Consider the following 24373-nt stretch of genomic DNA (forward strand, 5'->3'; position numbering starts at 1 on the left):
CCTACATCCAACCTAAATCTACCCTCTTTCAACTTAAATCCGTTTCCCCTTGTCCTGCTATTATCAGCCCTTTCAAAGAGTTTACTCCCCTCCTGGATATAGGTTCCCTTCAGGTATTGAAAGGCTGCAATGAGGTCACCCTGCAGACTTCTTTTCTCCAGGCTGAACAAGCCCAGCTCCCTCAGCCTGTCCTCATAGGGGAGGTGCTCCAGTCCCCTGATCATCTTCATGGCCCTCCTCTGGACCCTTTCCAACAGCTCCATGTCTTTCTTGTACTGAGGGCTCCACACCTGGACACAGTACTCCAGATGGGGCCTCACAAGAGCAGAGTAAAGAGGGAGAATCACTTCCCTGTCCCTGCTGGCCACCCCTCTCCTGATGGAGCCCAGGATACCGTTTGCCTTCCGAGCTGCAAGAACACACTGCTGGCTCACGTTAAGTTTCTCATCCATCAGGACCCCCAGGTCCTTCTCTGCCGAGCTGCTCTCAAATCCTTCAGGTACACAGGAGAAACAGAGTAGAGACCAAACAATATGCATCTTTAAGCTGCCAGTTTATTCACTATTGATTCGAGCTCATAAATGTGCACAAACTGCATATACACTTACCCCCTTTTCCAAGCTGCTCAAGACAACTAAGGACTAACTGAATAGATTCAAAATGGAGCAACATGAGCTTACACAATCCTTGACCACACACAGCTTTCCTCCATTGCCAGGCACCTCTCAGTTCTTAACTCTCTGAGCTGCTGAAGGGTTTGCTTTCAGTGTAAAAGACAAAGATGACTTCCACCTGGCATAAGAAATAGAGGATATCCAGAAAGATGAGCAATGCTGTCATGTGAGCTGCACAGCGCACTGCTGCAATTTATGAAAGCTTTTTCAGTTTGGGGCATTGCCTCTTCTATCCCCCTGCAAGCAGGATGAAAGCAGCAACAAGAAGGAACACAGAGTTCAAATTCTACACTAAAATTGCTGGCTTTGGCCCCACACCTTTTTCTTAGAAGTTCAAACTCTGACCTGAGCAGTCAGAGGGTTCTCAGGCTCTGCATCAAGGTGCTATGGAAAAAACCTAAGTTTCCAATTACAAAACTGAGTGCACATAAAAACATTCTGGTTCATTACACACTGGTTCCTCATCCAAGGAGGCCTTAAATAAATGAACCGTTAGACTTTCACTACTGCAGGAAAAAATCAACAGCCTGGTAAAACAAGGAACAGGAGGGTAACGCTACCAAGGCTTCAGCCTTTGCTCCATTGAGTCCATATTCCCTTTCCTTACGAGGACTTTAAGCTCCTCTCAGGTGCCACTGCTAACATTAACACACATAAGATGTAGACTAGAACAAGCAAGAGATATTGGTGCAGTTTCCTTGCTCAAAAAAGAAGTTGAGAAGATCCTTCTTCCAGGCTGCCTTTAGACAAACTGGTAGAAGCTGCTGGCTCTAGCTGCACTGCAGGAAAAAGCATTTGCAAAGGAGGCTGTCAGGAGGTGGGGCTCAGCATCACACAAGATATTTTTGCAAAAATAAGCTGCTGTTCTAATCCACCTTAGCACGCCCAGGTGAGTCAGGCCACTTGGCAAAAAGCAGGTCCAAAACCAAAAGGGAAGAAGACAGACGAAGTGCTGCTGGCTTTGTTTCATTCCTGCAATGGGAGACCTGCAGAACAGCTGCACTGCTACCACAGCAGCCATTGATTTTTCAGAGGTCAATACTCTACTCACACTGATCTGCTTGGCAGGAGCTTTAATCACATCTAGTGCTCCTACTCCAGGCCTGCTCTCCTACTCTTTCCCCCTCCAAATAAAATTTCTAAAAAGGGAAGGGGGGGGTATAACAAACTTAATTGTCTAAGAGGCAGCAGCTTCCCTCTGACTGCAGCCGTAAGGATATTCCAAACCCACAGAGTTCTCACACTGGAAGGCAATTTCCAGTCCCTGATGACTCCAATTTAAACTCCAAAGCATTCACAGACATCTCTGCATACAATGCCACCAGTGCCATCATGTCAATCACAGGAGTTTGGATGAGCAAAGGCAGCAGCAGAGGCACGAGTTTGGCTGCTGTATCTGTGGGGAGGCAGTACAAGAGTGGCTCCAGGGGCCACAGCCAACCCCCCAACCCAGTGAGCAGGGCAGAGCCAGAGAAAGCACCTCCATGGGCTGCAGAACCGCCCCACAGACCACTGACCCAGGCAGGACAGGGGAACTGAAGGCAAACTGCAGAAGAAATGAGGAAATTCCGCTCTGAGCAGCAAGTGTGCAAAGGAGGAGGTCAGCACAACCCTGGCAACCTGCACTGTGCCACTCACTGATGCACACTCACTACCACCACACGGCCAGGGGCTGCAAGTGCAGTCTATTCCTAAAGATGGCATCCCCTGGCAGTTCAGCAAATTCTGCTTTCTTTTCCTCAGTCAGACTTGATTTAAAACCACAATAAAACCATTACACAACTCCTCCTCTGATTACCATGCAGGCCTTGCCTGAAATCTCAGTGCCAAGCTTGCACCTATGAGAACAGTGGCGTGAGCCCAATCCAGAAGCACTGCCGCCACCGCAGCAGAGAATCAGGCTCAGCCCCAGGTTCATGCCATGCCCACATCCACACATTACCAGTTTTCTCTACTGCATTTATGGCTGTGTGCATCTCCAAAACAGGTCAATCCTAAATGTCAAAATGACGTCAGCAGGAAAATGAATCCTGTGAACTTCAGGTTCAGGTACAGGAGTGCTCACACAGAGTGCAGCACTGTCAGCACGAGTTAAATGCCTTCACTTATCCCTGCAGCCACTCCTCATAGTGCACAAGGTCAGCTCAGCACGGCCTGTCACTCCCTGCATGGTTTGGGACCTCCAGTGTGGTTCTGTTGCAATGCCAAGGGCAGATGGATGTGACTGCTGCTCCCAGTGGCAGGCTGACTGAGGCTCCCGTGCTTTTTAAAGGGTCACCAATAACACCAACTCAGCATCAAAAATGAAGTGAAAATCTATTTTCCTGCCCTACAAGAAGCATGTTGAAGTGTGTTTGAAAGCAGAGGTTCATCTTGCAAGGTACATGCTGCAGCAGTGATAGTGCAACGCATGCTACATTTCCAGGCTGCAGCACCACAGGGAATGCACGTGATTGAGAGCATGGACTATTTTCTAGGATCCAACATCAGAACTGCTCATCCTACAACGATTTCCTGATTTATGCTCCCCCTCATCACTCCAGCTGGGCCACAGCCTGCCTGCACTAGGAACACAGGGTGCTCAAATCCCAAGTTAGCTGTGGCTACCATCCTGCCTTCTATGAGACCACTGCTCTGCAGTTCAGCCTGCAACCGAAATCACTCCTAAGAAATCAAAAGGCTCTGAGCAGGGGAATCTGCACAAGGCGCACAGGCAGGAAGCAGAGCTGAGCTGCTGACGACGAGAATAGAAACAGGAAACAGCCCGGCATTGAGCACAGCGCAATCTGCTGCCAGCACCAGCTCCTGCAAAGCTGAGCCGCCCCAGCAGTGCTGTGGGGCTTCTGTGGGGACCCCTCCCTGAAGGCAGAGCGCTTGGGGTGGCCTGGAGCTGGCCCAGCTGCTGCACACAGCAGGGAGCTCCTCCAGGGTGCCTGGGTGAGTTTGGCTCAGACCCAGAGGAGCTGAGAGCAATTGCCAATGGACAAAGAGCGGAACAGACCTCAGAGGAGCTTGCCTGCAGCAGCTGGATGGTGGGGGTACCTCTGTGAGCAGCACTTGGCACTCTCCACACCTGTAAAGGCTGTGGGCAAAATTAGTTTTTAAAAAAGCAATGCCTTCTTAAGAAAGGACACAAAAATGATTGCCAAAATCATATACACTAAGAAAAGCCCAGGGAAGCCCTGGTCAGGACAAAAGAAGCATTTGAACTCCCCAGATCACCGTAACTTGGGACAGAAACCTTCCTACCAGCAGAAACTGGAACATACCAATCCTACAAACGCTGGTGCTCCAGATCCTGTGCTCCTTGGGGCAAGCCCCAGGTGCCCCGTGTGTCCGCTGATGCCCAGCCACCCTGCAGCTGCCCCACAGACATCACTAATGCCTCTCCTTAGGCAAGGAATATGCTCAGAACATCAAACACAACCCAAACATAAGCAGGAAGTCCCAGAGGGGAAAAGAAGGTGACTGAAGCCACTAAGAGATTCAACTATAAAGGTTTCTTCTCCCCTTCCCCAAAAGAAATAGCCAAAAGGAATGTTTTCCTAAAAATTCCTTGAGCTCTGCCATCCATAGCAGCTCTGAGGTAGTTTCTCTCCGCACATCAGGCTGCTGCCATGATTATTTCCAGGTCAGGGGATGCAGCTGTCATAGTCTGATTTTATCCCACACTTCAGGTACACACAGAGTGAGAGCTGGAATGACCTCCTTGTGAGACCCACAAACCCCTGCTACCCTTCCCAATGCCTCCACATTCAGAAAGAAAACAAACAACAAATATCCTACAACTGTGATACCTCTCCTCTCCCCACAAAATCTAACACTGTCAAATCCACACGACAAAGATCCAAGACCAGAATGCACATGCATGAGTTAAACACAGATCAGGAATTTGTTTGCAGTCAGGTGAATTCCCTCCTCCCATCACCAAGACACATTTCAGTCCTGAAGCCAGTGATGAACAAAGCTGAAATGCAGCTAAATGAGCAACAGTTTCCCAGTGGTAAAAACTACTGAGATAGAAATGATTTCCACTGCACGACATGATGGAAGTAAGACACTCAGGAAAGGAATGGAGATTCTCCCTCAAGCTACACAGTACATCAAACAAACAAACTAAAGACATCCCATGTTCTACTCCACATCTACTTCAGAGACACCAGAAACTTGCACTCAATGGTCCATAAGACAAAGACCAAGAAAACATAACAAACCTGATGTTTGTTCCATAACAAGAAAAAAAATTACTCTGAACAGCCCCAAAAATTCCCGAGATCTTTGCAGCAGAACTGACTTCAATTCAAACCCAAACTGACGTCCTCGCACCCTTTTGGCTTCCCCTATTCCCGTGCTGCCAGAATACCTTCCAAGTCTAAGCAGATGGTAACTAATAGCTGGAAATATTTGACTTCCACTGACTCAGTATCCAAGTTGCAAAGGTAGAGGCTCCAAATAAACTGGATACAACTTGCCAAGAAGAATTCTTTGCTGAAAAGACAAGACTAAGGAATCTCTTGGGAGAATAAGACTTATACTATGGATTACTATTCCTCTATTACACTCAGACACAAGAGACTACACTTTGCTTCTCCCATGCACAATAGGAATCTAAGTTTAGTTGAGTTGCAGTCCTGACAAGAAATTCCCGAGGGAAGCAGCAAATTCTTCAAAGAAATTCTTCATCCTGACTGCTGTAGGAAAAGAGTACCAGTCAGGACACTCTTGCAGATGCACTGCTCTCTAAAAGGCATCACTGATTTCAAGCTAGCAGCAGCCTTCTCCCTCAACACAGCAAGTACAACCTTCAGAAAGAGAATAGCTAACCCAGAAATATTTAGGCTAGGACAGAAATGAAAGACCAGGTATTTTGCTACTTAAAGATGTTCAGGCAAAGCACTAGAGAGACCAGTAGTTTGACTCTTAAGATATTCAAAGGAACATCATCAAGAAGTTTTAGTTAGTGACACAAAACTTATTGGAAGGAAGGGTATCTCGAAGACCCCCGGGCAGGGAGACCAATGTGACATTTCTCATTGTCAGGCAGGTCCTAACAAAGCCAGCAACATCTGACAGCAGTTCAGCAGCTTGACAATGTCACCAAACCAACGTTTCCATCTCTAGGACATCACAAAATGACAACTACGTCAGCCAAAGATACATTCCTGCCTTTGTTGCTTGAAATTTCAGCATTAATACTGGAGTATAGTATTAAATGGGTGACAGCCAAAGACTTGTAAAGGTGCTTGGTACCTATATTTAACACCTCACAAATACATACCGAAAAGCAGCAGCCTCTTTTTCCTACTGGAGTTGATCTGTGTTAGTTAAAGGTGATGCATCGTATAATTTGCCCAGACTCCAAGACACCCAGTGAGTGGTTCCCCACAATGCCCACTGAGGCCTGGAAGAGAACTTAACTCCACAAAAAAATTAAAAACCCACAAATTACGATGCTGTACGTTATACAGAATGGCAAAATAGGAGTCTAAGAATCCTCCCAAGTAGGATAAAAGTTTATAAAACAGACAGAATGAGCAATATGTAAGGAAGGTAGAAGAAATTGATAGCACCCTTCCATGTAGCTCCTCTGCTTCTAAGCACCTCCAGGCCAAGTTTCCTGCAAGACATCCATTACTGAAACCAAGAGCTGGTTTCTGTACACCTTAGAGGTCCTCTTTAAGCCATTCCACAACATCACTATCCAATGCATTCTCAGTTCACAGATAGGAGTGCTGGTCCTGACCTACAAGATCCTACCTGGAAGACAAAGAGTTGTGAAACACATGCATACATAAGTATCACTTAAAGTTTTTTGCTTACTGAAAAAGCCCAGAAGCACCTGGGGATTGGGTAAGCTGAACACTGCTTCATTTCTTAAAAGCTCATAATTTTGTGGTAAAGGTATAAAAACACTGTGAGTGTAAAGTCTGTTTAATACAGAAAATAAACGTGATAGATGGCAGATGCTAAAAGCTGAAGCAACTTTTGAGCCCTGGATTTCTCTTCAGAAAATCTGAGTCTCTGTTTAGAGATTCATTAGCATTACAAACTTTTAAACTGGGTAAGTTCCCTCACAGCAGAGATCATATCTTTTCTTAAACTACTTGGGAAAAAGGAAAGCCTGAAAGGAGCCAAACACATTGTACCACGGGGTATAAAACTCCTACTAGGTGCTGAGGAGCCACTTCTGCTAAGCACAGCAGCTAATTCCTATAATATGAGTCAGAAAGTGCTGATTGGTAGGATTCATGAAGGCTCTATCAACAATGCTACTAAACAGGACTTCCCACTGTTCAGAGCTAGAGCAATTTCTTCAATTACTTCAGTGGCTTCACTTTTCCTACAGTCTTTGCCAGAAGATGGCTCACATGGAAGAACTTGTGGAGAGGCAGAATGGAAAGGAACATGTTATTTAAAATGATTTTCCCCAGGCCTTAGAACAAATTAAACCTTTGTAATTAAGGTCCAAAAGTATGAAAATAAATAAATAAAGGAAAAACAACCCGAAGCTACTCCTTTGCATTTTGGGTGACAATTTGTCTATACACACAGCTCAGCTTCCTTAGACCAATCCAGCAGCAGCTTGGAAAACAGACTTATCCAGTGGCTAAACAAATTTGAAAAAAAAAAACCCAAACCTCACTCACTTCCTACTGGTTAGAAGTGAAAGTAACCAGCAAAATCAGAATTCAGCATCTCAATACTGTTCTTCCAAGTCAGAGGCACAGAGCAACTTGTACAAACTAATCTACACGTCTGACCCTCCTCCATTTCTTTCATGAAGACTGAAGTCAAAGTTAAACTCTTCTGGCCCAAATCTGCTAGAAAACTAGGCACTCATCTTATACCCAGCTGTACACTGTGCATACAGCGAGCAGATTTACATGGAGAATTACATTTTCTTTTGCACTGCCAGGGAAAGATCTGATCTTCCTCACTTCAGGTACTAATAAACTTGTCTTTTTTAATCAACTATTTGGTTGACCTTAGATCAGCAGCATGAGGTTCCAGTGACAGAATGGGAACAGTTCCAGAGCCAACAAACAACCCACACAACAGCGGGCTAAAGAAACAACAGAATAAAATAAAACAAGACACCTTTTTCTGAAGGTCAGAGCCTACTCTAACAGCAATCAGGTACTTCAGACACTATGAACAGAAACCACAAGAAATCTTTTGGCTAGAACATGCAGACCAGAGTACTTAGGGGTAAACTTTACTCTCAGATCCATTACTTTTGTAAATTACATTTAATCTCCAGTGGGAAGCCAGAAGCTAATGACTTAGTAAAAAGCACAGGCAGTCTCCATCATTCCCATTTCCACGTGGGATATCACCACTGCTAATTTATCCTGCTGTGCTTCTGATTGCTCTCGCCCCATTCACTTCTAGAACAGCTCACCACTCACCGGCAGGCTAGAAGGTCTGGACTGAAGATTCAAGTTCATATCCTCTTGCCCTTTACTGGAAGCCATTGAGGGAGCAGATGATGTCTGGGAGCCAAACGATTCTTGAGATAACTCCTGAAAAATTAAAAAAAAAAAACACCCCCCAAAAAATCACAAATGGGAATAAAATAAAGACTCGGCTGGAGTCACTCCAGTGTATTTTCACATCGTGGAAGAATTATGCACCCTCAGTGACATTTGCTTAAATCAGGAAATAGGACAGAGAAGAGCTGAAGCCAGCATGCCTCCTGCCCCAGACTGCTATCATGAGTGCTGGGTGTAGAACTCCAAATCACAACAAAATAGTAGTTCTTTGCCTTTTTCTTATTACTGATAGATCCCAATGACCAGAGACTGTCCTGGGAGATGGCCCACTCAGCTTCTTGATTTTCTAACATCTCACAACAGCTCTAAGTACCTCCTTGCACATATGCTGCAAGTCAATTAAACCTCCCTACTTTTAAAAAGCTATGTTTGATACTCAGCAAACACTGCAGTAAGTTCTCACTAGCTTTTCATGACTACTGGAATACTACTAAATATTGCTGAAAACAAACACAGAAAAAAAGTATCTGGCTCTTGATTTTATATTTGATTCCACACGCTTCGTGTTTTACCTCTCCTCCTTAAAGCAAGGCTTTACATTTAAGAGCAAACTCCCCCGACTATACGTCACTCTGAAAATTGTCTTTACTGGTTCCATCTCCACTTGTGCTGCCTTCTGTAAATGTCTATGAAAAAACTCCACTCAAGCAGCAATGAACCCACAGAGCACTCCCATGCTTGTTTCCTCTGTTTGATCAATACACCTCCTGAAGCCTTGGGATGAGATATAAAAGCACCAGGAAATAGGGTTGTTGTTTTTTTTTGAAGACTCAGAAGTGCTCTGCTATTGTGCTAAATTAAGTGACTCTGGAGACCACCTGGAGATCTTCCACAGACCACAGTGTGAAAACCACACCAGTACGAAATCTTTTAGACCAGTACTGCTGATGAACAGCATTTACTTGCAACCGGTCTTTAGAACTGCAGCATTACTGCAGCTCGGACTGTTACCAATGTAACATCTCTGTAAGAGATGCAGATCTACACACAACAGAGAAGCAGCACATCTATTATTGCAATCGTTCCAACCTGCTTGTCAATGTGTAGTTAGTACTACTGACTTAAACCCACAAAGAAAACCATTTGCCCAAGTTTCTTAAAAATGGCTCAGAGAAGGAAGCAAAGCAGGAGACAACCTACCTGAGGAGGGGGGAAGCGTTGCTGGGAATATGCAGACTGCTGCTGCTGCGGCTGTGACTGAGGGTATGAAGATGACTGCTGAGAAAGAGCTGAGGAAGCTGTCTGCTGAGTTTGCTGCTGCTGCTGCTGGTAGGGTGACTGTGACTGCTGCTGTGAGTAGGGAGGCTGATTCTGTTGGTGCTGCTGGGCTGTGGACTGCTGCTGAGGATATGGAGTTGGGGACTGCTGATGGGGCGGCTGGGACTGCTGCTGAGAATACGCAGGCTGCGATGTCTGAAGCTGAGGAGCTTGAGACTGAGGCTGTTGCTGCTGCTGATAAGAAGGCTGAGAATGAGGGGTCTGGGATGGAGTCTGCTGAGAATATGGAGGCTGCTGCTGTTGGGGATGAGGGCTTTGCTGGTTGTAATACGGAGTCTGACTTTGCTGCCCATATGCACTGGGACCCTGCTGTCCGTAAGGTGGAATCTACAGAAGAGGAGGGTAGAATCATACCAGTTAAGGAGTGATTTTACACACAGTCATATTATATTCAAGAAGAAACAATTCAGAGACCTGTGCAGAGTAGTTGACTGGGAAGGTACATGAAATGTCAGTACCTATGTAAGGAAACCTCCCAGACAGTATCAAAAGTCACTTGTGCATGATATTATTCTCAGCAGTAAGAAAATTCTAATAGGCACTATTACTAAATTTTTAGGGATCCCTGTCTGACCATGCTTCAATGACATTAACATCAAAAGGAAAGAAGGCTTGCTCCACAAAAAGGCAGCCTTTTGTATCTTGTTAACAGTACAGCAGGAAGTACTCAGTTCACATAGTGAGCCAGAACTGACCTGGAAGTCATTTCCACTGTAAGAAACAGTTCTGTCATTAACAGAATATGGTGGTGAGAATATCTCAGTTGCCTTGCTATTTATTTTTTCCCCTGGTTCTGACTCACTGCTCTGCTGCTGCCTCTTGTAGAAGGAAGGATTCCACAGATCCTCATACATCAATAACACCTGGATCCAGGTGTGGTTCCACATGCAGCCTAAAGAAACGCCATTTCACCTAACCAAACCATTCCACCCTGATGGAAGGTGGTTCCTTCAAAACATGCAGTACTTTCTTGCTCTTCTGCCTGCCCCCGCTGCAAACAGAGACTTACAGAAGCTTGGGTGCTCTACCTGCTGTGCATACGAGATGCTGCCCATTGTACTTTGTGTCCTGCTTTGCATTCCCATGGGATATCTCTGGGGAGTCTGTGGCCCATAGGGCTGTCCTGGATAGCCATGTCCTTGCTGCGGCACCGCCTGAGGTCCCTGCTGTTGTGTGTAGGGGTTGTTTCCTCCATACGGCTGAGGCCTCATCTTCCCCATCTGATCCATTGGGCTTGAAGGCTGCAAAGCAAATTGTGACACACAATATACACCCAGTTGCATACAGGAATTGTTCACAACTAAAACAAACTAACAAACAACAAGAACAAGAACAGAAGAAAACTTCACCAGGTTGGTGCAAAGCAGCAGAAGCCATCTGCCTCTTTGTGGGTGCTACAACCCACAGCTCTATTCTGAAGTACAGCATGGTTTCCTACACCCTTTCAAACACCAGACATTTCACACAGAACAAACACAATGAGACGCGGTCATAAAGCTAACATATCTCCTATGGCCAGAGGACAGGAAAGAAGGTTGGATGGACCATTAAGAAAGATGAATTATCAATGTCAGTGGCTTTTCTCCATAGTAGGCAGTAGTTTAATATCCAGATACTCCACAACAAGGTGAATTCACTCTGAAAACTCGAATATTCACAAGTAACACTTCTTCTTTCAAATATAACAAGGTCTCCCAAAACACTACAGGCTGTTAATTTACACCTATGCATTTCAATTAATTCGTACCAGTGTAGTAATACTGGCCAGCACTACTGTTGTTCAAAGACTGCAGTTCTATTTTTTATTATTATTATTTACATGTGGTCAGTGTCTGCTGCCTCTTGCAGAATACAGGATTCTAAATCAAATTTCTTTAGATGCAAGAAGTACTGGTCAGCCTTGAATGTCAAGTCCGTAAGTTTTAGAGTGGGCATCATGAGACACATGAGTAAATGCAACTGGAGTATGTCTGCCTCACATGCATTACCTCTGCCTGCAGCTGAAACGTAGGAACAGTCAACTGAATTTCCTGACAATACTTTAAGCCCCAAAACACAGCGTTGCTACCTAGGCAGAAGTATCGCTACACTAAAGCAAGACCTGCCATCAGCCTGCTTTGGCATAGTGACTGACCTCTAAATGAATCCCAGCTGCAGTCTTTAACCTCCATCACTCCGACTGCACAAGGAATTTCACTGATCTCCTGAAGACCTAACTAATATCAATTAGATGTTTTCCATCACATCACCATGACAATGGACTCTCTATTACATCGTTACTTCCTGCAACTAGCCCTAGGGTCGTATTTGCACAGATCCACCCTCTCTTGCTGAGATCAGGTGCCTGAGGAGTGGCACTACAGGCCTGCACAAGCAAACATCGCACAAAGACATCTCCTGCTGGAAGCATGAAGAGTCCCAGACACCAGAACAATATTTCAGTTATGTTTGCAGAACTCACCCTCCCAGGAAAAAGTTCATGCAGTATGTTGCACTTCAGAAAATCCTACCTCAACAGCCAGCACAGCTTGAAGCCCCAACACACAGATCCTGACAACATTTGTTTGACCAGCTGTCTGCTACTTCCAGCATGCCAGGCAAGCCCAGCTCCGAGCACACGCCAAAGAGAAGCAAGCCGGGGCACCACGGGAAGCTTGTGGCACACTTGTAGGACAGCAGGAGCTGGAATTCAGTGGAGGAAGTTTATTGGGGATGCAGGCAAAGCACCCCACAGTCGGTACAGCAGTGCCACCACCCAACCAAACCAGGCTCCCTTACAGCCATTTGCATCAATACGGCAGAACTCAATGAGGAACCAGATCTGAGTTCCCTCTAGTTTGGTCCCATACAGCCCTGCAGCACTGTGTTTGCCATCTTACTGAAGCCACTCCAGGACGACGACTGCATGCAGCACACCAGTATGACTCTAACAAGGCAGTTTTACAGAGATTTGACGCACCAAAATCCTTTGTGTTTTGTTTTTTCCATTTTAGTTCATATATTAATTCTGAAACAGCTCTGGAAAAGTTTTAATATTCAAGCTACCACAGCTGCTAGAGCTGATGAGCAGCATGGGCTGAGGCCGCACTGCCTCAGCAGATGGAGCCCCAGGAGGCCAGGATCACCCATGTCACCACCTCATAGCCAAACTCCACCTAGCACATCACCAGCACCTCCGTGGGTTTCATCTTTTCCCTCCCCACACTGTTTTCTCTGCTATCTTAAAGCAGCACTGAGGATTACCTCCTTGCCCCCAGAGCTCACTCTGTGAAGTACACTGCAGTTCTGCTGCTATCTGCTGGAGAGCAACTTTTGTTATTGACTGCACATTTCAGTATCTTTCCCCTTTGTTACTTGTTTCCCCCAGTTATTACCTCATCTTCACAGCCTGCTAGCAAGGACAGCTTCTCAAATACATCCCTGTTAATTCTGTTGTTGTTGCTGTTGTGTTTAAATGTGCACACCCCACATGCTGCCTCCTCTGCACAGATTTTCTTGTCTGTGGTCACCCACAAGGATAAGAAACAAGATGAAGATCCACTTTTCCATGGCTCTTACAGGAAACACGATGATTGTTAAAGAAAAAAACTTGAAGAAACTTTTTTTGCAGTTACAAAGAAATTAAAAAATGGCAACACAAAACCCAGATAATGTTTTGAGGATGTGACCAAATTATTGCCTTGATGGCTCAGCATGAATTGCAGGGTGTGCTTTGTTAACACCACAGCTTTCAGCTGTGGCCGTAGCACACAGAGATGCTAAAAGAAATGATGAAGTGCACCACTCCGAATTACAGCTTTACAGGTAAAATCCTCTAAAGCAGAGAAATGTAAATCCTGATTCATCTCTTTCAAGTGAAGGAACCATTCTGTACACACAGCCTGGACTTGCTGCTTACCAACAAGCTAACTGGTCAGGGCTGCCCTGGCCATTTCAGGCTGAAGTGCTTCATTTTTCCACTCCAAATCTCCAAATTAAAGACACATATCTATTTCACTGATGGAGCTTTAACTACACTTGTCTTAGCAGTGTTGTTCTGTCTTCAGGAGCATGCCATCAGGAAGGCCACTCCAATCTGCTGTCTTGGCCCTTGTTGGTAATTTAACCACGTGCGCCTCGAGAAAGGAACATCTGAAGTCAAAATACAAAAGTTGAAATCGATCCACAAGCTCTCATAAAGACTTTGGGAGTGGAGGTGGTGCAGAGTTGCTCTGCACACCAATGCGTGTGAGAGGGGAGAGACAAGAGGAAGCAAGCCCGCTCATGAGAACACTCCAGGATAAACAAGGAAATACCAAACCCTGGCTGCAAAAGGCTGGAGATGCTTCTCCGGACTGATACATGGGAAATCCTTTCAATAGGAAACCACAGGAGTAGATTACTGTGATTACACTTCAAAAGCAAAGGCCCTGCCACAGAGAGACATAATTGAGAGAAAGCGTTGCCCCTTGATCACTGAGTCCAGACCCCCTGCTTACACCTCCTTACATTCATAGAAATTGCCTCTATTCTCCCTTCATTCTCAGTACCTCTGCTGTTTTACAACACTGTTAGGCACCAAAACTTGGCAAAATACAGCCCCGTTCCCAGTCAAACTTTAAAAAGCTAAGTTGTTTTGTATGGTGTGAAATGAAAGCCACCAACAGCCATCGTTCCATACAAACTGCTGAGCTTTCAAGAAAATTTAAAATATTCCTAGAGTAAGAGCTTGTAGCAGCAAGCCCAAAGCAAGCCTCAATGGCTGAGCCAAAAAGCAATCTAAGCAGTAACTGCAATGCACAGCAAGTCAGCCCCAGTGCAACAGCACTGCAAAGACCCACAAAACATGCCAGGGTGCTGGGGCTGAGAACAGGGAGAGATGGGAAAGCACAGGGTGAGTCCTGAGCAGAGAAAGAGAACGGCAGCCAGCAGCCTGCACTGCACTGCACAAGGAGACAGGTGAAACTTTCTTTAAAAATAGTCAAACTGCACATAATAAATGAAAAAACTCTAAGCAGATGAGAATTTCACAACAAATTCTTCTTAGATGTTCTCCTGTAGAAGCAAAATTTGGCTCCTCCAAAGAGCAGTTTGCTTAACTTGGAAGGACTTGCCTTACAGCCCTAGCAGGAAAAGGAGTAAAGAGAAGAGGCAAGTCCCATTATGGGAGCAGGAGCCAAACCCTCCGCAGCCGTACGAAAAAAAGCAGCTCGGACTTTCTTCATTACCTTAGTACAACATGTTTGTATTTTATTAGGCCAGAGGAAGAAAAGGAAGGAGAACTCCTTACTGAACTCTCTGGTTTCAAATTAGAGTCACTCAGCTATTGGCCACAATTGGCTTCCTCAGCTGCCCCAAAATAAAAATAAAAAGGCCAAGAATGTAATTTAAAAGGCACCGAGCTCCCATCGCGGATCCAAAATCTTTTCCTGACCAGGTCTGTTATCCATTTTTTTGTGATGAAAAATAATAAAAAGCATTGCTGGCTGTTTAACCGAGAGAAGCCCTAATTGATTCCCACAGTAATTAACCTGCATTTTACCTCGGAGAGTGGTAGTTAAGGAAGTCGGCACTGCTATTTATAACTCATCTCAAATTGAGGGCAGACTGCCTAAAATCTAACACATCCCAGCTGTACTCCTGTTTGAACTGGGGCCAAGGGAATTTTTTAAAGCAATCTTGGCACCGAATGAATGACACCAACAGTATGAGCGCGCGTGTGGTTGTGTTGTGGTGACGTAGCACGGAGGTGGGATGGGAAGGGGGGCCAGCACACCGTAATCCCTCTCCCAAGCTCACTCACCACGCACGGCCCCAGCCAGGCCGTGCCGGAGACGCCCACCACAGCCAAACACAGGAAACATCTTTTCCTGGGGAACGCCTTGAACTGAGAAGCACATGGCTAATCTGCATAAAAGCAAAGCCACACACCCTGCCAGGAAGGTTAGTGCTTGTAATCTCTGGCCACGGAGCTGGCTGCCTGCAAGGACTTGGACCTGTGCCTGATAACCCAGAAAGAGTCAGGAACAGATGGGCAAGGACCCCGGCAGAAACAGCACAGCGCACGTGATTCACCACATGGCCATGAGCACAAACCATTGTTTGGATCCGAGGTACAAAGGAGCCGCCGGGCTCTGCCAGTGCTGCTGGAGGGGCAGCTGCTCCCGGACCATCCTCGGGCTGTTGGCACGGTGAGCCCTGAGGGCCTGCAAGGCACTGGGATGAATGGGAACTTATGGAAAGGAAGAACTTAGGTCCTGGAGAATAGCAGATGCTTTCCTCGTATCTCCAGCCCCTGGCTACCCAAATGTGAGGTTACGCCATCTCTGCATGCAGGGAGATTACAAAGTGGATTCCCACATAAGCTACAGAAAAGGCATCAGTGGTGGGCAATACTGTGAAAGAGGAGTCCTTTTCCTTATGAACATACCAGCTGGAACCACAGTTATATCAGACTTCTACATCATTTAAACAAGGGAAGAGAACCGATCCATTAATGCTCTCCAAACCTGTCTGCACCGTGCCAATCAAAATCAATCAGCTGTACAAGCAAGAGAAAAAAACAATGACACAAGCATTAACATAACAGATCAGTGACGCCTGTGACAGCTCATGGAAGACACCTGGGTCCCCACAAAGTAGTTCCCCTTGCCCTTTTTCCAGTACCTCAAGCTCCTACAACACAGACAGCTGGGAAAACTCCGTGTGAGTCACTAGCAAAAATACTGCCCTGATCTCAGGCTGCTGAGAGGATTCATCAACAGAGCAGTAAAACAACTTCTAAAAAACAACTCTAACAAAAAGGAAGAGCTTCCCCTGAACTTTGCTGTTTCCAAAATGTCCTTCGGAGCTACCAAGGGCTCTGGTTACCACGAGACACCAACAGTGCCAAAGTAACTGACCCCTGCTCAAGAATCTCAGCTCTGCAAACAGAGCAAGCCTGGTTTTGTTTCTTACTTTTTCCAGTAGGTCAGAGTTTGACCAAAGACTTTCTAGTTCTCTAGAACTTTTCTTTTTCTTTCTAGTTCTCTCAAACTGACACAGACCTCCAAACAAGCTACTGGAATCAGCACTGGACACAAAAGGAAACTAAAATATCTTCTAAACAGTTTCACCCACCTGCCTCTCACTGGGAGCCCCTGCTTGTTTACCATCAGCCCTGTTAGTGCTGCTCCTCTCCTTGCATGCAGACTTACAGCACAGGTTCCTCACAGGAGATCTTCCACAAACCCACAGTTCTACATCTTACCAGTGGAACCAAGATGAATATTTCCTCCAAACAGCTATTCTGTGAATGTACCTTCCTGGCTAAACATAATTCAGTAATTACCCTATTAACACTTTTCAGCAAGAGGCCAGTCCACACATCTCAGAGGACTTTCCCAAGCACCACTTTTACTAATACACTTCAAACTGATTAAAACTTACTAGAGTTTCAACACGAGACCTATTATTATGGACTGGTTTTCTCCCAGAAGAAGTAAATCAGAAGATCTGGCAAGGAACTGAATTCAAACAGTCATCAGAAAGAACCCAACAGGAGTCCAGTACTCATGCCCAGTTGCAGAGGAGAACCTGAGGCTTTCTTGTTTGTATTTGCATGTGCTTTCTGGTTTTGGTTTTCTGTTGTTTTTTTCTTCTTTTAAAGGCAGAGGGAAGGTGATCCACCTGCCTCTGCTTTAAACAAAGTGCAACTGTTGATCTCATCTTTCCCTCCTAGACTAACTTTAACCCATCCTTAGTAAATTCAACAAATCCAGATTATTGAGGCTCCAGATTTCTGTTACTTTCTTCAGTCCGTCATTCCTGACATACAGCCACACGGCTTATCACACGCCACATTATTCAGGCATCTCTCAGCACCCTCAATGCAATATTTCAACCACTACCTATCTGAAGATGACACATAGCTGGTTTTCTGCAATCTTCAGTATCTACTCAAAGACAGACGCAACTCACCATTAGCAGGACATCGTTCTGTAGTCCAAAGGGACCTGAAGTAAGATTTAGAGCGTAGGCTGAGCAAGGAGAAGGGCAAAGTCTCTTCTGTTTTTCTGCGAAAACCAGTGTTGGTAGGAGCTCCAGGCAGACAAGTCCAGCCTCGCCCAGGGGTCATACAACACTAGCACTCAAAAGATGCACCAGTCACACCAAGTTCCTCGGAGTCACCACTACTATCTACAGACTCAGAGCACAGCAGAGTACAGATCCTTGTGGAAATCGTGCAAGTGAGCCCCTGCTACACCAATGTTAGGCAAGAGCAACTAAAAGATTAACCTCCCTTGCCGTCCATCTCCATTCTGCCAGCACAACACTAGCGTCACAATTGAACAATGGAATCCAACGCCTGCACAGGAGTTCTGGCCTGCAGGGAAGAGGTGACCCAGCAGCCAACACAGAGCCTCCCGGCTCTCAGGGCACCTGCCTGCTCTGCAGCTGGCTGAGTAACATGTGTGCCAATGCATTGGCCAAGCAATTGGCTCCTTTTGCTCTCATCTCAATTCTGTTATTAGATACCGAGGTGGAAGCAGGAACTGACAGCTACCTACAGGGTTATTTTAACACGGCAGGAGATTCTGACAAGCACTATTTACCGAATTAAACACAGGCTAAATTAACAAAGAATTCAGATTCTTCTGCAGCTGCTGGAAACAAGTAAAGTTTTCAGACATTTCACAGGTAGATGTAGTCAGATTATCCACTTTGCTATTTAAAGGGGCACTGAAATCTTTAACACCTTCAATTACATCTGCATGCACAAGTACAGATTGAAAGTATTTCCTCTGATCCACATAATGAGGTAACCAGCTATCCCCTTGCTCTCTAACTCACTTAGAAGCACACACTATTCAGCCAACTCATCCCGAGAGTTCCAAAGTGCCTCTGTTCACTCCCCCCAAAATCTTCACCTCAGCTCCACAGGAGATGACCACAAGGACCATGTATGTGATAACGATGTGCTGTTCCTTTTAAGATGGAAAGAAATGTCCTTTCTGAATAATAAACCAGACTTAAGTTTAGCCTCCTATGTCCATTCTAGTGAACTGGAGCAAAGCCAACAAGAAGACAGTTAAGTGTCTTATCACAGCATTTTGATTCCAGGCCCACTTGTACATCAGGAGGAGCATGCAAGCTCCTGCTGTACCACAGCAATGGGCCCAGGCCAAGAGCGAGCCATAAAAGAGGAAGAGAAGGAAGGGCAAGGATGCAACAGCAAAATTACACTAAGTGTCACCACGGCTTAAGTGATCTGATTTCAGTCTGGAAGGGTGCAGCTGCTCCAGATCACCAAGACGCAAAATACTTGCCCTAAGCACCACTGAAAACCTGAAAGGCTCCTGATGCTCAGCAAACTCATTTGGACAACTGAGACCTGTGGCAGACGTCAGTCGTGCAGCTAATTCTCCATAACTCCCATTTCCCTTCTAACAAGCGATGCTAATCTCACAGACAGATGGCTTTTGGTACTCAATGCTGTGGATGTTTGTTTTCCAGAACTTGAGCTGAAGAAAGACCCAATGCAAGAGAGCTCACTACAGTTTATCTTCCAGGATAGTTAACGTCACCGACGGGTTCAAAGTCCTTCATGAACAGAAATCTGAGGGGTCCCAGGACACATCTTAGGAGGCACCTCCAGCACACCCTTCTGGCTTTCAAAGAATGCTTACTTGCCATGGAAAAGAACAACAAAATTTCTACAAGCTTTGAAAGACAAAAAGACATCAAGAATCAGCTGCTGGAGAGGTATTAAATTGGTTTCATATATGCAGATGTAAAGCATTTCATCATGGTGAGTAAAAGGCTGGAGAGGGCCTTCATGCATTTCCAGATTCTCTCCCACTCAAAAGCAACAAAACAGCAAAGCTGCAGACTTCCCAGGAAGAAGTTGAGGATAAGTCTGTCTAAAGACAGACCTTCCTACAATATTTAGGGAGGAAAAGAGAAAGACACTGTTAAACTGCAGAAGCCTACATTGACCATATCACCTCATGCGGCTTTCCTCATTTTTACTTACGCCTTAATTCTCCATACATACAATGGAAATAAATGTGGCACTGCGGGTTTCTACCCACTTGTGTCTGTCTGAAAGCTGAAAGTATATTTGAATATTTCAACTTTTTTTTTTTTTTTTTTTTTTTTTTAAATTTGTTTAATTTTACTCTGGAACAAAGGGTGGCTGACCAAACTCACCAGACAAGTAAATTCCCATGACCACTTAATATGTTAGGGTGGTAAAGGTGTACCCTAGGCACCTCAGCATCATGTCAGGGCTCTAACACATCACAGGTGGCCCAAACTTTCCTACTACACACAGCACTGTGATGGAGGAGAAGCAGCTCAGCTCATGGTAAGAGAAGTACGGCTGTCAGAGGCTACCTCATCCCAGCACACAAAGCTCCATCTTGTCCAGAGCAGCTGCTTGCTCTATTAAAAGCTGCGTGTCAGGGCCTGTAGATTATACAAACCACAATTTGGAATAACAGTCTCTCCCTTACTTCTGCGGAAGAACTGAGTTTGCTTAAAAAAGACGTATAACGCAACATAAAGGACTGCCCAAGTCATCCAAGTAGAAGCTGGGAACTGAACTATGGAAGAGACAATCTCAGCTTAAGTTAACGGGAATGAAAGACCAGTGCTGTACTAGCCCACCCCCCAGCCCTCCTCACCTCTGGCCCCACAAAGCCCAGCTCAGGCAGCCCCTGATGCTCTGCACCAGGGTGATGTGGGCCCAGCAGGCAGACTGCACACAGGTACAGCTCAGCTTCCCCAGGAGTGCTACTGCAACACTGCTAAAACACAAGCATCTCTAACACACCTCAGTTCCAGGCCAGCACCCAATGTTCACAGCACCCTTTGCACTGCAACATCAGCTGCCTATTGCCTTGTTAGAAAGCAGTTCGATTCCCCTTAAAGTCCATACATTTTAGAAAGCAGTTCGATTCCCCTTAAAGTCCATACATTCGCCGTGACCCCCTCCTATCTAAGGGATCCAAAGTAACAAAGCCATGTTATGCTAATAGGAAGAAACCAGATTTATTTCCCTTCTTTTTACATCAGTTGACAAATGTGGACGTTACTTTTGTGGGCTTTATTGAGCCTGGCATGAACCCCAGCTGCCCAGTTGCACAAGGTCATTGCTATTTTAAAAAATAAGAAATAAAAATTCACTAGCCCTGTGTAGCTGATTATAACAATTTTGAGGCCTGGGTCTACCACCCTATGCTTGCTTTTGTCCTTGGGCTTCTATTCCATCTATGCCTAGGAAAATCCAGCTTCTTTTAAAGCAGAATTAACAATGCAGGGAGTCGCTCAGAAGTTAAAGTGCATGCAGACAGCTGGTGAGGAGACACAGAAATGCCTCAGCATGCCAATGCCAAGGGGGAGGAGGATCAGACAACACTACTAAGTCTTCACTGGTTTCAGGAACAGGTATAACAAGAAACTGCAAGACAACTCATACAAGAACAGGAAGATGAGGCCTGACTGTACCTTGACAGCACTGACAACTCTGAACAGTTTATTGCCTTTTACAGAGTGATCAGATTTAAAGCTAACATTAATACACGTTCACCATTCAGTACAAGCAACAATGCTGCCTTGACACAACGCACTTTCAATATATTCCACACTCATCATTAGAGCCAGTAAATCTACACTCTGAAGCTCAGCAACAAATTATCCCCCAGTCTCTTAATACGATATGCCTAAGAAGTTATTCTCCTGAGTGTGTGGACAACAGATTTAGCACCTTGCACCAGAGAAGGAAAAGGAGGTGAGGGCTAAGTGCCAAGGAACAGCTGAAAGCCAACAAGAAACACGCTGAGATATTTCACAGAACACTAATTGCTTCATCTGATTTTAATTCCTGACACCGAATCAGTATAGAGCTTTTCAAAGGAAATCTTGTCCTAGATTGCAAAGTAATCAATCACAATTAACATAGAAACAAGCTTTTGCAATGCTGCCACGTCTTGTGTACCAAACAGGAAAGCCAACGAAGGCCTTTCGGAAATCTTCTTAAAGCACAGGCTGGTGGAATACTTCAGGATCGTCTGTCAGTCACTTCTGTGCATCCACCAGTATCTACTGCAAGGCAAACAGCAGCCAGGCATCCTGCCCCTCATCCAGAGCAGCAGCTCAGTGAGTGCTTCCCATGTCTTTTCTGTTCTAAACCCTCATCGGATCTAGGGTCAGCACAATTACCTGAAAACCATCCCCACACAAACACATCCTGCTCCAGGGGAGCCAAGTTCTGTCTATGGGCAATCAGAACTGACATTTCCAGCAAGATGATTTTTTGTAAGACCAAAGAAGAAAAGTGATCCAGGTGCAATGCCAAGCCCAGAGAGGAAGTCAGATCCAGCAGGTACCACACTAGACCTGGCCTGGAGCAAGACGCTCCAAAGTACCACCAAAGCTCCTTACAAACTTATTTGGTCACTACTACATATTTAAAAAAATAATCGTAAAGCAAAACACACCCACTCACCCAGCTGCCCCACGGGGTACCTGCCCTGCTCACACCGTGTACAGTTGGAACACAACCCACAGGCCATTCTGACCACCACGTGATTGTGCTCCATACGCTGCCCTTCAGTACAACGCCTTTTCCAGGGCCAGCAATGCCAGCTGTAAAGTCAGAGACACTTCATGCTGAGAAGAAAGATCAGGCTGCGCCTTATTCCAGTACTTCCACCATTTCAATGTACGTTGTGCAAAGAGGTAAAAGATTTTTTGTTCAAACCACGTCACAAGAAGTACCTTTGAGGAAAGACCACCTCTAGTCTGGCCCTGGTTTAATTATTTACGTACAGTTAATGAATACCAGATTCTTCTCCTAAACTTGCACAGGGTGCATAGTCCTACAGTCATTTGGACTTTAAATCCATCACCAGAGTGTTAAGAAGAATGAAACTCAGAACAAGACGGCAGGAAGGATCACATCCACGGAGGTACAGCAAACAGCTCTAGGACCCTAGAAGTGCAAGTGGTAACTCAGGACAGCTCGATCCCTTCCATGCGGTACCCAGCAAGCACAGTAATCTGGAAATAAAGGAAGACATTTTGCAACTTAACTAGCAACCTTGTCCTCGTGGAACCAGGGGAGGGGGGAAAGCCAGATGTTTGTAAGCCGGTTATCATATAGCTTTGCTCTGATCCCAATAACTAGAAAGATAAGAACAAGAAGAGATAATTAAGATTGTCTGAGTTAGAAAAACATTTTTTCTGATGTCCAGTTCTAAGGACAGTAAAGCACTGAAACAGATTGAGGAAGCCACATCCTTTCATCACTGTCTGTGCTGTTATTAGGTGTAGCTGATCCTACCCTAGAGCAGGACAGCAGGCTCCATGGCCTTTATCTGAATCCAGATACTGACCTCTGTTCAGCAAGAAATGCAGAGTCACCTACCAAAACAAAGGCAGTGAGCAGACAGCAATATTCTGCAGGCACCACAGACTGCTCTGCACAATCTCATCAGAACAGACCAAAACCAGCACCCTAAACCTAAAGCAGGATGGTCACTTCCAGGCACCCTGCCTCTTCCACGCCTGCTGCTCCTCGGTCTGCATTCACACCACTGCAACCACTGCTTCGGACACAGCATTAAGTACAACCCCACTGCCAGCAGTGGAAGTAGTAGTGTTACACATCGGTCCAAGTGCATCCCAGAGCTCAACCCCTGCTGGGGCACAACAGCTCTCCCACTGCGATGTCTGGAGATGCAGCTGCAGCTGTGGCCTGAGTTCGGGTTTTAAAGCATTCCTACTCAGTTATTCACAGGCAGGATGCCAGAACAGTGCTGACGTTAGAAGGGAAATGTTAATTTTCAGGGTTTCTCTAAGTCAAACCTGAAGGAAATCTCACAAGTCCAGGGGGGGAGGGGTGCCGGGGGAGTCAGGGGGGAAGTTCTTGTTTAACCCAGTAATTCTCCCCAGGGGAATTTCCAGAGTCATTCGAACTTCAAGAATTTCTATTCAAGAAGAATCACAGAATCTCTCAGATTGGAAGTCACAGCTTCTTTAGGCCACAGTCTGACACCAGCAACTGGCTGCTGCCATGAAACACTCTCTCCTCCTTGTCACACACCAGAAAAAATGTGGAAGTGTTCCTCAGTCCCCTCTGCTTTGCCACAGGGCCAAAACCACTCATGTCATACAGAACACGGGGCAAGCCCAGAGCAGAACACACAGCAGAGAGAGCACTACCTGCTCCAAAGGCACTCACAGATTCAGAAACTATTCCCCCCATCTAACATAAAGTTTCTTGGGACAGTTCAGGACTAATATTTGTTATCCCGGAGTAACAGAAAGTTACTCAAATTTAAAAGATAAAAAGGGGGGAAAAGAAGTTAGTAGCAATTTAGTAATGTCCTTGAAAACATTTCAATTGCTACAGGTAAGTGAAAGAAATAAAGACATTCTGGTTATCACATGAAATGCCAATAACTGTAACAGAGCAGCAGCTTTCCAGGGTTATTTACACAAACTGATTCTTCGTGGGAATTTCACAGGAATTAACACTCTCTCTGCACCAACACACTCCCCCATAAAGAAATTTCTTTACCAAAAGCATCCATGGAATAACCCAATCCTTTCCTTGACTTGTTCCTACCCACTTCTCCCCTCTTTTCCTCCCCAAAAACCAGAAAGAAACAAGATTAGGAATTAAATTCCAGCTATAGTAACCATTTTACACTGAACATACGAACAAACCAACAAAAAATACTTGCTGTGAAATTCTGAAGTAGTTTTTATTGAATTTACCTATCATTACGTAGCACCCTTTACATTTCACCATAAAGAATTCAGGCCTTCATTGTGGAAATACTTACTGAGCTGTGAATTAAGTGTCAGAAATACTCCAGAAAGAACACCATGGCAAAGTGG

At 45.3% G+C, this 24373-nt stretch overlaps 1 protein-coding gene across 2 annotated transcripts in view; it reads right to left on the reverse strand.

Annotated features, from left to right (window-relative positions):
• Positions 1 to 24373, reverse strand: part of ARID1A (AT-rich interaction domain 1A) — a 59114-nt gene that overhangs the window by 23943 nt on the left and 10798 nt on the right. For both annotated transcript variants that reach the window (XM_085517976.1, XM_015883186.2), the window contains exons 2-4: positions 10534 to 10746; positions 9368 to 9832; positions 8084 to 8197 (exon numbers count right to left, since the gene is read on the reverse strand). In XM_085517976.1, the coding sequence (XP_085374102.1) occupies positions 8084 to 8197; positions 9368 to 9832; positions 10534 to 10746 (792 nt within the window). The remainder of the gene's footprint in view (positions 1 to 8083; positions 8198 to 9367; positions 9833 to 10533; positions 10747 to 24373) is intronic.

Source organism: Coturnix japonica, chromosome 17, assembly GCF_054131305.1.
Source record: "Coturnix japonica strain WE chromosome 17, WE-NBRP24, whole genome shotgun sequence".
NCBI lineage: Eukaryota > Metazoa > Chordata > Aves > Galliformes > Phasianidae > Coturnix > Coturnix japonica.